General features: G+C 38.5%; 1 protein-coding gene across 1 annotated transcript; it reads left to right on the forward strand.

Annotated features, from left to right (window-relative positions):
• The first annotated feature begins 2911 nt into the window (after nucleotides 1-2911).
• LOC111525916 (olfactory receptor 2B6-like) lies at nucleotides 2912-3850 on the forward strand. The gene has a single exon (XM_026446584.1). It carries the CDS (start codon nucleotides 2912-2914, stop codon nucleotides 3848-3850), a length of 939 nt encoding a protein of 312 aa, XP_026302369.1.
• Nucleotides 3851-17470: the final 13620 nt, after the last annotated feature.

The raw sequence follows: 17470 nt of genomic DNA on the forward strand, positions 1-17470 counted from the left end.
TAATCACATCTGCACTGCCAGTTATATAAAAGAATAACACATACAATTGTGTGCAGTACATACTTGATGATGATAAACAAATATGTTACTGTTTTATATTTTTCCTACACTATACTTTTTATGATTTTTTATACTCCTACTTATTTTTAAAAAGTTAACAGTAAAACAGCCTCACACGAGTCTTTCAGCAAGTATACCAGAGGAAGATATTGTTATTATTATCATAGGAGATGACAGCTCCATGCATGTTATTGCCCCTGAAAACCTTCCAGTGGGACAAGGTGTGGAGCTGGAAGACAATGATATTGATGATCCTGATCCTGTGTAGGCCTGGGCTAATGTGTGTGTTTGTGTCTTCATTTTTAACAAAAAAGTTTAAAAAGTTAAAAAATAATAATAATTCATAGAATAAGGATATAGGCAAAGAACATACTTTTGTACAGCTGTATGATGTGTTTAAGTGTTATTAAATACTCAAAAAGTTAAGGAAATTAAGAAGTTTATGAAGTAAAAATGTTGTAGTTAACTAAAATGAATTTATTGTTAAAGAGAGAAAATGTTTTTTAGTAATTTTAGTGTAGGCTAAATGTAGTGTTTACAAAGTCTAAAGTAGTGTTCAGTAGTGGTCTAGGCCTTCACATTCACTCAGCACTCACTCACTCACTCACCCAGAGCGACTTCAAGTCCTGCAAGCTCCATTCATGGTAAGTGCCCAATACAGGTATACCATTTTTTATCTTTTATACCATATTTTATTGTACGTTTTCTATTTTTATATATGCTTAATACATAAATACTTACCATTATATTACAATTGTCTACAGTATTCAGTACAGTAACATGCTGCACAAGTTTGTAGCCTAGGAGCTATAGGCTGTATCATATAGCTTCAGTGTGTAGTAGGCTATACCATCTAGGTTTGTGTAAGTGCACTCTATTATGTTCCCACAATGACAAAACCACTTACCAATGCATTTCTCAGACTATATTGCTCTTGTTAAGCTATGTATGACTGTATTTATTTTGACATCAAATTAGTTTATATCATTCCTTTATTTAATCTTCCATTTCCAACACAGATTTTTATCTGAAAAAGCACTCAGGCCAAGACATATTTCTAAATTTGATGCACTCATATAACATCTTGATTAAATCAAGGTCGAATAATGTGAAAGGGGTCACCTTATTCAGGAACAATCCTCCAGTACAGATGCTTTCTGGGGCTCTTGAAACTCTGAGTTTATAGTCTCAATATTTCATTACCTCATTCAAAGCAGTGATTACTTTTCAATCTTTAGAATGTTCTTAGTTATTAGCAGAGTGTGGAAACAAATGATTAACAATATCTTAAAATATGGATACCAAAATTTTCGTTGTCATAGCATTTGGAGATGGATACTAAATGATTTAATGGTATAAAAAGCATATGGGGGTGTTTGACACAGAGGGTTTACTAAGAACTTGTTGGAAAGAGTATTATTATTGTTTTGCACGCTTCTGGCCTAAGATAGCATATAATCAAAGGGCAACATTCACATGTTAGCCCTGAGTAGCTCTGTGTGACACCTCAGAGGATGACTTTGAAGATGTAATGAAGCAGAGAATGTGGAAGCTGTGCTTTATAAGCTTATAAATGTAATCTGCTACCATGACACAACTAATTGACTGGCAGAGTGACTCAGAATGTTGTTACAGAGATGCTATCTTAACTTTTTGACTGAATATTTCTCATCCTGCAGAGAATTGTGATCTCATAAAACACATGTTACCACTAAAAGCATATGAGCAAAAAATTAACTTTCTCAAAATACTGCTTCACTAAACTAGCTGATGTTGGTATATCAATGTACTTTTTAGCTGAAAAAAAAAAGGAAAGGTCTTGAAAATGTGAAATAGTTTCAGATTTGACTGTCTCTGAGCCTAAACTGGGACGTCGACTTTTGTCCTGACAGCAGTCACTCAGAACTAAAAGACATGTTTGTAGTTATGTACAATCAATAGGTCATGACTACTATCCAAACTCTTATACTAAAACAAGATGATAATCTCATTGAATAAAAATTTTTTTGAAAATGGATGCTAGCTAAAATTTAACATAAAATATCAAATGCCCAAAGGTTGAACTAAATCGTAATGAATAAAAGCCCAAGAATGCAAAACCAAATTCCTGAGCATAGGCAAACTTTGTCATTGTAGGTTAATTCTCTCAATTTATACTTGAGAAAACGAACAATAAAAGTATTTAATTTTCTTGTTCAGTTTCAAATCGCTGAGATAGATTTGTTTAATCCAAATGCCTTCTTGCTTCCCTTGGAAATTATATATTATTCAACTAACTAGTTGGAGCTGGACAACGCTATCTTGATTCATATGACTCCAGGTTTTCTCCTCCTTTTTCTCCTACCATTGCTACCTCGATATGTTTATTCTTCTTAACATTTCAGCAATGCCTTGCAGCAGGGTTTCTGAAAATGAATCATCCTGTTCCTCAGCCCCAGGACACATTTACTCTATCAGACACCTAAAGATAGGAAACAATAAATTTCATTCTAGCAACCTCCTCAGCTGATTTTTATGCAACTCAAAGTTTGAAAACTATACAGCCACTTTTACTTTGTATTTAATCCTCACCTCACTCAAGAATGATAGTTATTGTCAACCTTCTTACACAGAGGAAGAAATTCCATTTCAAAATGGTTGGGTTACTGGATTAAGATAACTGCCTTTAATTTGTAGTGTCACGTAGGAAAATAAGATCACCTGACACCAGATGTTTTATGTTATTCTGACCCCAGGTTACTGCACCCTGTCATCTATAAGTAGACAATCAATGCATCACCGTGTTTTGTCACTGCCCGTATCTCTAAATTCCTTGCCACATCCCTACTACAGGTGAAACAAATTGAAGATAATGCCACTAATTAATGAAAGCCGTCCTGAAGAATTTACTCTGCTAGGCTTTGCAGACCGCCCTTGGCTAGAGCTTCCTCTGTTCACTAGTCTTCTTATAACGTACCCCATAGCCATGATGGGAAACGTCACAATCATTCTGGTGTCCAGGTTAGACTCTCGTCTTCACAGCCCCATGTATTTCTTCCTCGCCAACCTCTCCTTTTTGGACATGTGTTACACCACAAGCATTGTCCCTCAGATGCTGGTTAACCTAGGAAGCGCTAAGAAGACCATCAGCTATATGGGGTGTGTAGTTCAACTTTATTTCTTTCACATAATGGGGGGCACAGAATGTTTGCTCTTGGCTCTTATGTCCTTCGATCGCTATGTGGCCATCTGCAGACCTCTTCACTACACCCTCATCATGAATCAGCGCATTTGTATCCTATTAGTTTCCACCGTGTGGCTAATTGGAATAACCTATGCTGTCTCAGAGGCCACTGCTACATTACGGTGGCCACTGTGTGGTCTCAATCAGCTGGACCACTTGCTGTGTGAGATTCCTGTTCTGATAAAGAATGCCTGTGGTGAAAAAGGTTCTAACGAGCTCACACTCTCTGTGGTATGCATTTTTATGTTAGCTGTCCCACTATGCTTAATTCTTGCTTCCTATGCTAGTATTGGAAATGCTGTATTTAAGATCAAATCTTCTGAGGGAAGGAAAAAGGCCTTTGGGACATGCTCCTCCCATCTTATTGTAGTTTTGTTATTTTATGGCCCAGCCATCAGCATGTACCTTCAGCCCCCGTCCTCCATCTCAAGGGATCAACCCAAGTTCATGGCCCTCTTCTATGGAGTGGTGACTCCCACACTCAACCCCTTTATCTACACCCTGCGGAATAAGGACGTGAAGGGGGCATTATGCCACCTGGTGAGGAGCATTTTCAGCTTTAAGTGATAGTTGGTAGACATCAAATGAAGTTATTGAACAATTAGAGTAGGTTGCTATGGTTTTATCTAACAAATTCTTGTCTCATAATCAAATATCGGTTTACATGTTCTTGCAAAATATGTTATGTCTCTGAGACTCTTTGTAAACATGTTCAGCAAGGATTATATTTGGCTAGTATGCACATTCTATTATGGAAATATATTAAAATAGTTCTATACTGGTTGGTACATATGGAGATAGTAACTAGGTTACGTAGAAAAAAAGATTAGGCCGGGCGCAGTGGCTCACGCCTGTAATCCCAGCACTTGGGGAGGCCGAGGCAGGCGGATCACGAGGTCAGGAGATGGAGACCATCCTGGCGAACACAGTGAAACCCTGTCTCTACTAAAAATACAAAAAAAAATTAGCCGAGCCTGGTGGCAGGCGCCTGTAGTCCCAGCTACTCGGGAGGCTGAGGCAGGAGAATGGTGTGAACCAGCGAGGCAGAGCTTGTAGTGAGCCGAGATCGTGCCACTGCACTCCAGCCTGGAGGACAGAGCGAGACCCCGTCTCAAAAAAGAAAGAAAAAAAAAGATTAGTAAAATGAATTTATTAGTTCAAACTAATTGTAAAAATAGTATGGCAACCACTCATCAATAAGCCTCCTGTCAGAGTCACCTAAGAAACATTCCATCACTCTCTGTGAGTTGTCCCAAGTTTAAATGGGCACTGTGGCTACACTGTGCATTCAATGGAAAGAACATTATACTTTGGAAGAATCATGAGTCTCATAAGTTTATCAACCCCAATTTATGTAGATACTATTGCTTCTTAGAAATTCAGTGTAATTCTTTTTTAACAAATAAATATGCAGTGATTTTTTATTTTAATTAAATAATTTATTATTAAATTTTGAAATGAGTGGAATAGTGGGACAAAAAGTATGAAAAAGTGTCTGACACTTTCCTTTTACATACTATAATAATAAGTCTTCGAATCAGTGAGATAACAAGAAAGTGACATTAGTAATGAAATACAAACTGGAAGCATTTCCGTGTACAATTTAGAACAGCCAGGAATGCCTTTTGGAACTGACTGTGTTAGAATCAGTATGAGAAAAAAATAATTTGCATTTCTGGAACAAAAAGAAACTTGATTACCTCAACAAACAATGTAAGTGTCTTTTTACTGATGTAAATGTTGAACAAAACCTGTATTATTAAAAGTTGAAAGTCCTAAAGCTTAGTTCTAGGACTCACACCCCAAAACTTAAAACTTTGTCATGAAATTAGTTACAATTTATGAGAGCAAATGAATAGATTTTATATTTACTTGGTGTTGAATTAATATGTTGAGAGTTCAACACGGTGTTGTGTAGTGAAGAAGTAAATACTTGTAAGAAAAGCAAAAGGTCATTTGGACTTTTCTAGCATAACTTCTGGTATGATCAAGATCTAAGTCAATAATTGGAAGGAAAACCTCATGTTATTTCAAAGAAGAATCAACTGCAAACCAGATACATTTGTTGAAAAATAACAGATCATCTGGTGCTGGTACAGATCCTCAATTCATTGAACTTTTATATATTTAGTTTGGAAAAAATTTTGAGTAACTTTAAAGTTGGCCTATTTCTGGTTGACTGCCAGAAAAATGTTTTCAAATTTTATACACATGCACACACAAACACATGACCTAATTCTGTAGTGTTAAACAATAGCTTTGATCATTTTTATTAGTTAAGGTATCCTTTGTCTAACTTAGTCTTTCATACAGAAGTATATAGTAATTTGTAGTTTTGAGGGCAAAATCCAGAAAGATTTTTGTCAAAAGCTTTGCTATAAAAACATTACAGTTCATCTGACCCTTTCTCAAGTTATACTCTGTCCTTGGCTAATGTATATACTACCTTCAAGGCCTGTAAAAAAATATTCATTTCAGAGGCATGAGTGAAATCTAGACACAGTGAAAAATCAGGATTTCCTAAGAATTATGTGCAAAAATCTCAGAATAAAGAATACTCAGAACAGTGGTCTGGAAAACCCACAGAAAGGTTTTATTTGGACTTTGCATTTCCAGGGAATATATACTGCTCAGTATGCTACAGCATGAAGGATACTTCAGTCAACTTCTGAAAAATTCTGTAGAAGAGAAGGGACACATTATACTTGAAAGAGAAAGCGTGCTCTACCTTCTGTGTAAAGCATGAGTGATTCTGAGATTGCCTTTCAAGGAAAGTGATCTAAAGGTTTTACTTCCCCCAAGCAAGTAGGCCTTTCCTAAATAACAAATGGAAGAAAACAAAGCATTTTAACCCTAGTTTTAAAGACACTAAAAATGTACTGGGGAAAATATTTAAGGTAGAACTCAGGAAGGTTTAACAGTGGCTTTCTCCATGTTAGAGATGTTCTCAGATCTGCATAGCATAATAACTGCAAGGCAAGAAGTGCTAACACGCACCTTCAAGAATCTGCCTTTGGGATGAGTTCATGTCCTTTTCAGGGACATGGATGAAGCTGGAAACCATCATTCTGAGCAAATTATCACAAAGGCAGAAAACCAAACACCACATGTTCTTGCTCACAGGTGGGAACTGAACAATGAGAACACTTGGACACAGGGCGGGGAACATCACACACTGGGGACTGTAGTGGGGTAGGGGACAGGAGAAGGGATAACATTAGGAGAAATACCTAATGTAAATGACAAGTTAATGGGTGCAACAAACCAACATGGCACATGTATACCTATGTAACAAACCTGAACGTTGTGAACATGTACCCCAGAACTTAAAGTATAATAAAAATAATAATGTAGACATAAAAGCAAAAAAAAAAAAAAATAGGAATGTGCCTTTGGAATGAAAAAAGAAGACTAATTAAAGTACTCAAAGAAGAATTAAATTAAAAATATTTTCAAAAGGCAAATAAAAATTGTAATATTTAATAGGAGTATATAGTAAGACATCACTGGCTGAGGAAATATCATAATCATAATCAAAAAGTTATGTTAAAAAGGAGAACTCACAACTATTGAAAAGCTGTCACGAGTCAGTAAAAGTGTTAAACACATTTTATGTATGGTCTTATTTAATCTTTCAATAATCCTTTAAGGTATGTATTAGCCCACATTTGATAGATAATGAAAATGTGGTTCACTAATTCTTGAGCTTGCATAGTGTACGTCAGAACTGGAATTTGAAAGCTTTCAAATGCCAAAACTTCATGCTTTTTTCACCTTATAACAAACTACTTGCAAAAATGATGGAAATTTAAAATTATACATTCAAAATCATGAGAAATCAGTGTTTCCATCTGAAATCACATGGGGCAATATGGAAGACTGAAAGGAGGATATATGTTGAACTAGAACCAGGAACCAAGGCTGATATTAAAGAATGTGTGTTTCTATAGGAGATGAGAACTTGAAGGATTTTAAACCCTGAGACTATATAAGACCTTTATTTTATGACTACATTTAGTGAAGTAAAAAACCATTTGGAGTAGAAAAACACGGGAAATTAGTAAAGCGTACTGCAACAATGTACGCAATAGATAATGAGGCTCTCTAGTAGGATAAGAGAAGTAAAAATGAAAAAGATGGGGAAAGTGTGAGAGATTAACATAGGAGGTTAACTTGGAAACTTTGTTAAATGTGTGTCCTCTGGGAAAGAGATGAGCCAAAGACAGTGGTGCTGATGTTTTAAGTCTGCAGGACTGAGCAGAAGGCGTAGATTATTTCAACAACTTTAATATCAAGGAAAGTAGTTTTTGAAACAGAAGTTAAAAGGACTCCAGAAAAACTGAAGTCAAATTCCGTGGAAGATGTTACTATATCTACAAGAAGAAATAGACATCAATTGGCTGGGAGCAGTGGCCCACGCCTATAATCCCAGCATTTTGGGAGGCCGAGGTGAGCAGATCACCTGAGGTCAGGAGTTCAAGACCAGCCTGGCCAACATGGTAAAACCCCATCTCTACTAAAAATACAAAAATTAGCGAGGTGTGGTGGCATGCACCTGTGGTCCCAGCTACTTGGGAGGCTGAGGCACAAGAATGGTTTCAACCTGGGAGGCGGAGGTTAAAGTTGGTGGAGATTGTGCCACTGCACTCCAGCCTGGGCAACAGAGTGAGACTCCCATCTCAAAAAAAAAAAAAAAAAAAAAAGTTGTGCACATGTACCCTAGAACTTAAAGTATAATAATAAAAAAAAAGACATTAATTGCAAAAAGAGAATTGTTATCAAAAAATTTTATTTATAAAGGATAAATCTAAATGAATTTTTAGCATTTCCTTTTTGGAGACATTAAAGAGATCCAACATTTAACATCACGTTATATTAAGATAAAGGGTTTATGCATACCATACTTAGTATGATATATAATATACATTTTAACAAGAATTAATATTGGAAAGTGGACAATAGTAGTTTCTGCAGATACTTCTAAGTCTTAGAGTCTGTAATCCCCTTTCCCCAGAAAAACTCTTCAAAGTAAAATAATAGTATTTATGAGAAACACTGATAAGTGTCTAATTTAAGGTTGTTTTAATATATGTGATATGTTGTCTGCATTAGGATAGTGAGAAGCCAGGGCTCAGTGGGCAATAGGGAGGATTCAAATGTTTTGGCAGAGAAACTGCTTTAAAATTTGCTTCTGGAATTTCTTATCTTGCTATGATTCCAATATCCTCCCACTGAGCAAACAGTAGAGTTAACTGCACCATGGGGACATCACCTCCTTTCATCTCAGGGGATTCATTATCTCAGATTGCAAATTCTTAAATGCAGCAAATCCTCTAATCATTTCTTTCTTGAATCCGTAGAAGCTATTTTGCTAGAAAGAGTACCAACTAATGACTGAATCTGAGTTCACTAAGTGACTCTTAGGTAAATGGGCACATCTGACAGGTCACATTAAAAGGCTATTAATATGTAATTTTGACTGGTCATCTATGTACATCAACAGCTTTGTTAGTGTAAAGGTATTGTGTGGCTTTTCTATATGAACTAATGAATATGTTAACATACATTATTTTCTGATTAATACATTCAATTTGCATGAGCACAATTCTTGGTATGAACATTGTATCATATTACAATTAAGATTGTGTTTTAAAATTCATAATTGGCAAGAAATGACCAGGTTGTCTTTTCTATTTGAGAGAACTATCCAAAAAAATGTCTTTAAATATTTAAATGACAGTCAGTATACCAAGTACTTTAACAAACATCTCGCCTGAAACAAAGATTTTACGGCTGAAGGAAAAAAGTTTGAGATGCATTCCTTTTAAAATATTTATAATAAAGGATTTTCACATGATCTACTGTCTATGAAACTCCTTTGAATAGTTCTATCTATGCATTTAACATAAAGTTGCTACTGAATTATTTATTGTTTTAATTACTATCTTTAAAAATCTGAAAATGGAACATGCTAAAATGCTTTTGAACTCATTATTTGGCTGTAGTCAATTGTCAGCTCTTATTAGCAGTAATTTATAACCTGATGTTTTGTGATCCTATTCCAAAATGGTTCTATTGGTGAAAATGGCATAGACTTTTGTTCTACCCGTTTTGTTTTGCATTAACTGTGAAAATCAAACATCAAATACTATCTTCTCTTTTCCACTGTCCTTCTGCCTAAAATATATTTTCCTTTCTTTCTGGCTGAAATGTTGCAGGACCATTTTATTTTACTTTATTTAGTTCCATTTTCCTTTTATTTCACATATAATTGTACATACCTATGAGACATGATGTGATGTTTTGATACACATATACAATGTGGAGAGACCAAATTAGGGTAATTACCATATTCATCTCCTTGAATATTTATCAATTCTTTGTGATGAGATCATTCAAAATCCTCTTTTCTGCCTATTTTGATATTTTGATGTTCTGCTTATTTTATTATTGTTAACAACAGTCACGCTATGGTGCAATGAAACACTACAACTTATTCATCGTAACTCGAACTTTGTATCCATTGATCATACTCTCCGCACTCCGCTCTTCACGCTACCCTATCCAGCTCCTCGGTAACCACTCTTCTCCTCTCTACTTCCATGAGATCAACTTTTTTAGGTAATAGGACCATTTGAAATAGGCATATTATACTTTGCTACTATTAACCTAGAAGCTGGAGTAGAGACTTTATCTTTTAGTAGCATAATGAAGTCATGAATAAAAATTCAGTATAGTTCATTGCACTAGCTGATTTAGAAAGTTCTGGGATGTATTTTGACTAATGGGAAAACCGAAGTACCACTTGATCCCAATACATCTCTCAGCTTTCCCTGTGATTCACATTCAATTATTCCTGATATGAGATCATTTTCCCTGCCTCAGTGCTTATTACTAAGCTGTGCTGTTGCTGATACCAAGACACTCAGAGAGTTTCATTCTCCCTCATCCTCTGAAGAGTTTCCATTTACATGATCTGTGAGTGTCTGTGTGTGAAAGGGTTGAGGAAGCAGTGTTAACCTTCCCCAGGGAGATCCCCCTGCCAGCTAACACATTTATGGGGGGCATGGAGTCTCTTGTAGCTAGGATCCCAGAGGTCTATGACAAGAGTGAGCTGTCCCTCAGTTCCCTCATTCACCAATTTTCCAGAAGCCATCCCACCTGCAGAGTTCCCAGCTTTCTGTCTCTACAGCCTCAGCTTCAGCTTTGCCTCTCCCGCTCAGCATTTTCTTTCCTAAGTTCTGTCCAATTTACGCTGATTTACTCAATAATTTGGTCTCTTTCAGTGAAAGCGCTGCTTCCTGTCTGCATCTAGTTGGACATCTTGTTCCTTTCCATCTGTGTAATACATTTTTCATACATGCTTTGTTTTGACATAATTTTAGCCTTACAGAAAAGTTGCAAAGATGGCATGGAGAATTCCCAAATACCCCTCACCCAGTTTCACTTTCGTTAATGTTACATTTCTCTGGTTTATTTTTCAAAATTAGGAAACTAACATTGGTATGTTACTATCACCAAAACTCCAGACTATCTTTGGATTTCAGCAGGATTTTCTTTAATGTTCTTTTTTGTAGCAAAATTCAATCCAGAACACTCCATTGCATTTAGTTGTCATGTTTCCGTTTCCTGAATCTGTTTTCTTGTTTTTCATGATATTGATCATTTTGAGTACTGCTCAGGTATGTTATAAAATGCACTTCAATCATGGTTTGTCTGATATTTTCTCATGATTAGGTTATGGGATCCTTGGGGTATCGCTTCACCAACAAAAACCTCTGTCACTAGTGGCACCTATGCCCACGTTTTCCTTAGGCCCACTGGTCCACTCAGCCTGGCAGGCTGTGCTCAGCTCACACTACCAGCCTGGATCCCATACCTGCCAAGGGCAAGTGGAGCAGCGAGGCATGTATGAGCAAGAAAGTGTGGGGTCCAGCTACTGCACACAGCCAGGCATGCTTGCTGTGGCAGGGCAGGCAATTCCAGGCACCAACACAGGCGCCAGCTCCCTGCAAGGCTGCAGCTGGACCAGGTGTACCGCAAGCAGCTTCCACGGCTGATGCTGTGGAATGCAGTGGTGCCCAGAAACTTAGAGATGCCAGGAACCACAGAGCCCAAAGAGGGTGTCACAGCCCTGGGTCAGGGAGTTCTTAGGTCTGGGCTCCCCAAAGGGCAGCAGCCCTTCACTTCTTTTTGTTGCCTGCAATGTGGTGAGTGAGGAAAGGGCGTGTTTCAGCCCTGTTCGTGTGACGGCTCTTTCAGCCATGCCATTCAGTGGGTCCCAAGTTCTTGTCCCACACTCAGAAAGAATGAGGTATGCGGAAAGTGGAAGGTGAGTTAGGTGAAGAGGAGCTTTTCTGAGCAATATAACAGCTCAGAGGAGACACGTAGTGGGTAGCTCCTCTCCACAGCCAGGGTGTCCTGACCAGTGTTCAGCTCTCAGCAGAGAGGAGACCCTGAGGTGGATAGCTCCTTTCACAGCTGGTCGTACCATTGCCTTTTCAGCCCTCAGCAGAGAGGAGACCCTAGGGTGGGTAGCTCCTCTCTGCAGCTGGTTGTCGTCATTTTTTTTAATCTGGCTGAGTCCAGGAGTCAGAGGAGAGGAAGTAGGTGCTGATTGGCCCTTGGGCAACCATGGGCAGGCCCAGAAAAAGCATCATAAATTCCCACTCCAGTCTGCGAGACTGGCAGCCCGGCTCTCAGACTTCAACCTTCCCTGAGTTGAAGGTGGGGCCTCACCAGAGACCCATCCCTCTCTGTCCAGGAGCCTGTCTGCCTCCTGCCACTGTTCATGGCACCCAGGCTGTTCCTGCCAAGGGGCACCTGCAGGCCAGGGCCAAGCTGCCCTCAGCACCTCCCCAGCCTCCTTTCCTTGCTTACTGGTGCCCAAAGTCCACAGGGGGGCTGAGGGAGCAGGAGACTGCTGTGTCAGCAATGCCCCAAGCGTGCACACACCAGGCCAGGTTGCAAAAGCACCAGGGTTCAACCTCAACTCTGCTCCAAGATCAGAGCTGGTGCCAGGAGCAGGCAGAGTGGCCAGGCAGCAGGAGCAGGCACCTCTGAACCTGCACGGGGGCAAGGGACCTTTCCCGGGCCCCCAGAAGTGTGGAGATGCCCCGATCCACAGCCACAGCTTGGGCACCTGCAACTGCGCCCAGGAGGGCAGGGCTCCTGGCACCCAAGAGCACAGGGACGCCCAGGTTTGTAGCCACAGCTTGAGCAGCTGCAGCTGCACCGAGGAGGGTGGGGCTTCTGCCCTCTCCCGACCTCAAGAGCACAGGGATACCCGGGTCTGCAGCCACAGCTGGGCAGCCGCAACTGAGCCTGGGGAGCGCAAGGCTCCTGCCTGCCAATTCATAAGGGGTGGGGGCTTCCGCTTGTTCCCAGCTCTTGCGGGTTCCATCCAGCGCACAGCCCCACCCGCACCTCTCCCACTGCAGCCAGCGTCACGGCAGCAGCCACTGCACACAGGCCGCAGCTGCCATCAATTGCACTGGATCTTTGAATTTTTGAAGAGGTGACCACAGAGGTAAAGTGCCTTTTTTTATCCCATCAGAGCCGGGGGTACATAATATCTACATGGCATCACTGATGGTGCTGACTTTAATCACCTGCTTAAAGTAGTGTTTGCACTAAGTAAAACTTAAACTTACCGTTGTTACCTTTCCATACTCTATTCCTTGGAAGACAGTCACTGAGTCGAGCCTACACTTAATGAAGGAGATCATGAGCTCCACCCCGGAAAGTGGGGACTATTAATAGACTAGTAAGGAAGATTTCTCTCTTCTTCTCCATTTATGTATTTATTCAGTCATTTATTTGTAACAGTATGGACAGTTACTTTTTATACTTCAGGTTATAATCCAGTGATATTTTATTTATTTTTTGTTGAAAGTGCTCCAGCTTTCCCCATTGAGGGCTCTTTCAAGCTGGCTGCTGGGTCTCTTGGACAAGTCTTCATCCTTTTGTTGTCCTTTTCTCTTCGGGGCCCCTCCTTGATTTCTGGTATTACTGGTTCTTCTACTCCGGGCTTATCTTATATATTTTTTCACCAGCCTTAGAAATATCTTAGAATCAGACATTTCCCTAAGAATCTCTGGTTCTTTTCACTGGAAAATGGCATTAGAAAACATTATCTGAGTGTGACATGTGCACACTGCTATGAGGGTGACATTGTTTCTAGGCTATTTCACCAGAAAGGGCGAGGCAATGTGTGTCTACACAGTAAGCCCTGAATACACACATATCTGTCATTGTTTCTCTATTTGTCCATCTGTGTGTGTGTCCATGTATATTTGTGCTTGTGTTTAAACATGAGGTCATAGTGATAACTGACTGTGACATAGTCCCTCATGATCATTCTGGCCTTCCTTTCTTGTTTATCTGTAACTTCTCATACCAACAGTGAGAAACCTGGATCCCACTGTTCATCTTTTAACATTTTTGTTCAACACTAGTATGCTTGTGAAGCAATTACAAAATTAGCTGTACCCACATGAGAAAAAAAATTACCATTTAGAATATAGTATTTATGCACACTTTTCCCTTTAGCCTGACATTTTTAAATCAAAATATTATTTCTCAAAATAACCAAGGTCAGTATTTACTTCTTCTCTACCCTTTTCAGGGTTGTTAGTTTACACATTTATATAAAGTGGATCGATTTGTCGCTGTCTGCATACCTTTCTAGGACCTTCCTGCATCTTGGTGATATTTTTGCTTGTTTATTTGCATGTATTTGAGTGCAATTTTGTGACACACTTCTTGGGGTTTAACAAATCATAGACTTTTGTATTACTAGTGCAGCACCATACAAGATAACTCCATCATTTAAAATGTTCCCTGTGTGTATTCTTTGTAATCAATTAATCTCCCCTACACTAAGCCCTGGATACCACTGGTGTGTTTCCATCCCAATGGGTTTTTTTTTACCAGATGTCTTATGAATGAAATCATACAATATTCAGACTTTGAAGCCTGACTTCATTCATTTACTAAAATACACTTAAGGTATATTCGTGTTGTTGCATGTATCAGTAGCTCATTCCGTCCCATTGGTCAATAGTATTCATTGATCAATCAATTCCCACACAATCATAGATCATTGTGGAAATACCCAAGATTATCTTTCCCCTGTTGAAGGGCATGGGTGGCTTATGGTTTTGAGTAATTATGAATAAAACTGACATAAACCTTTGCATACCAATTTTTACATGGACATAAGATTTAATTCACTGGGGTAAATACTTAGGAATGAGATTGTTAAGTCATATGGTAAGACTCTATTAAACTTTATAAAAATTGTCAAATGGTCAAATTAGTTGCACCATTTTGCATTTCTACCAAATCATAGAGAATTTCCCTCACTTTGCATTCTTTCTAGCATTCATTATTTTCAGTGCTTTTGTTTCAGCGACAAAGGAATTGGTAAGAATTTATTTTCAATATTGTTATATGAGTACTTTCATAATACTTCAATTTTGTATCTCGGTTTACAAAGCCTTAATATTGACTGTGTAGCTTTTCATAGGAAAGAATACTCACATCTGGACTTTCATATAGATTTTCTTAAATCGAAGAGACTTCCTTCAGTCAAGTTAACTGTAAATCAATTATTACAAGCTTCTTTCAATGCAGGAAATCATGTCTTTGATAAGAACAGGACAGTTTTTTCATTTTTTCTCTAAGAATTTTGTGGGGTTTTTTTCTCTATCACTTAATGTGTATTTGAAAACTTTCTAATTAACTTTTTCTAGTACAAATAATCCATGAAACTCTTCCATTTTCTCAATACAGCGTAGAAATTACTTGAACATTTGGCTAAATGTTCTGAACCTTACTTTCAAACTATATTTTCGTACTAGAAAAATGCTTAATTCATGCTGAATATGTTCAGTGTGATTTTTAAGGGTTCATGGTTCAATGTTTTTCATATAACCTAATTTATGTTTTATTTCTCTCTCCATGAAGAGTCTTTTAAGAAGCCAGGCAGGTGGCTCATGCCTGTAATCCCAGCACTTTGGGAGGCCAAACTGGGAGGATTACTTAAGGTCAGGAATTCAAGACCAGCCTGGGCAACATGGTGAAACACTGTCTCTACTAAAAATACAAAAATTAGCCAGAAGTGGTGGTGCATGCCTGTAATCCCAGCTACTTAGGATGCTGAGGCAGGAGAACCACTTGAAACCAGGACATGGAGGTTGCAGTAGTCGAGATGGCACCACTGCACTCCAGCCTGGGCAACAGAGCAGGACTCCATTTCAAAAAAGAAAAAAAAAAGCATTTTAAGAAGCATAAACAAATTTCCTCCAATCTCCTTTGACTGAACATTGATTGGTATTCATTCTGATTTGATCCAGTTCTAAGTCGCAGCATCCATTTTATCTTCTCCAAGTACAGTAGGGAATATTCATTAATTGTTCACTCAAATATTTGGTTTGATTTCTTATCACTTAGCACTTAATCCAAAGATATAAATATCTTTTTGCCCAGTGGTAAACTTGTCATCCAATCCTTGGGCTCATTTTGCAAACAGGTTAGGTTTTTCTCAAGATTGAAATGCTCATCCAAACCTTATTTTATTGCTGTCTTAAGTGAGGATTTTCTCTTTTGACATTGTTTTAAGGTTATTTTGTCATCAGATTCTCACCATTTAAAAGACTTGAATACATCTTCCAGTGACTGAACCCATATTCTAAACCTAGCTATGAATGTAATTCATTCTGAAGTGTTTGTTTGTTTGTTTGAGATGGAGTCTCGCTCTGTCACCCAGGCTGGAAGTACAGTGATGCAATCTCGGCTCACTGCAACCTCTGCCTCCCAGATTCAAGCAATTCTCCTGCCTCAGCCTCCTAAGTAGCTGGGACTACAGGCCCCTACCACGCCCAGCTAATTTTTTCTATATTTAGTAGAGACAGGGTTTCACCATGTTAGCCAGGATGGTCTTGAACTCCTGACTTTGTGATCCACCCATCTCGGCCTCCCAAAGTGCTGGGATTACAGGCATGCGCCACCACACCCGGCCCCATTCTGAACTTTAAGATGTTCTTTTTTTCAAAAGATGACATATAAAATGGCCAATAAACATATGAACAAATGCTAATCATAAGACAATTGCAAATTAAAACCACAATGAGATATTACCTTATGCTATTCAAAATAACTATTATTAAAAAGTCAAGACAAAAAAAAACAAATTTTGCCAAGGGAAAAAATAATAATAATACATACACTATTGGTGGGAATGTAAATTAGTACAACCCCTGTAGAAAACAGTGTGGAGACTTTTCAAAGAACTAAAAATAGAACTACTATTTCACCCAGCTATCCCATTATTGCATATCAACCTAAAGGTAAACAAATCATTGTATCAAAAGGAAACCTGCACGTCTATGTATATCACAGCACTATTCACAATAGCAAAGTAATAGAATCAACCTGAGTGTCCATCAGTGGACTACTGGATTTCTAAAATGTGATACTACTTCCCCATAAAAAGACTGAAATCATGTCTTTTATAGCAACATGGATGGAACTAGAAGCCATTGACTAAGTGAAATAACTCAAAAACAGACAGCCAAAAGCTAGATACTAACAATTATAAGTGGGACCTAAACAATGGGTACATGTGGATACAGAGTGAAACAATGACATTGGAGACTCCAAAAGGTGGGAGGTTCGGAAAGGGTTGAGGGATGAAAGACTACCTATTGAGGACAGTGTATACTATTTAGATGATGGATGCACTGAAAACTCAGACTTCACCACTATGCAATATATCCATGGAACACAACTGCCCTTCTACACCCGAAATCTGTAAAAATTTGCATTTTTCAAAAATATTTTCTTTATTTTTTTTCAAAGCATCTATTTTGAACTCAAATTTCCTATACACTTAGAGGATTTGATGCCTTGTTCTAAGGGCAGGACTCTATTAAAATAATTTAGCTTTTCATACACTTTTTTGTTTTTCAAGAGACAAAGTTTTGCTCTTGCTGCCCAGGCTGGAGTGCAATTGCACAATCTTGGATCACTGCAACTTCTGTCTCCAAGTTCAAGCGATTCTCCTGCCTCACCTCCCGAGTAGCTGGGACTACAGGAACCCACCACCATGCCTGGCTAATTTTTTGTATTTTTAGTAGAGACAGGGTTTCACCATGTTGCCCAGGCTGGTCTCAAACTCCTGAC

The sequence above is a fragment of the Piliocolobus tephrosceles genome, chromosome 5 (genome assembly GCF_002776525.5).
Source record: "Piliocolobus tephrosceles isolate RC106 chromosome 5, ASM277652v3, whole genome shotgun sequence".
In the NCBI taxonomy this organism is placed as follows: Eukaryota; Metazoa; Chordata; class Mammalia; order Primates; family Cercopithecidae; genus Piliocolobus; species Piliocolobus tephrosceles.

What these genes read in the sequence shown, in the direction of transcription:
- LOC111525916 (XM_026446584.1), top strand. Translation starts at nt 2,912, where the DNA reads ATGCCACTAATTAATGAAAGCCGTCCTGAAGAATTTACTCTGCTAGGC.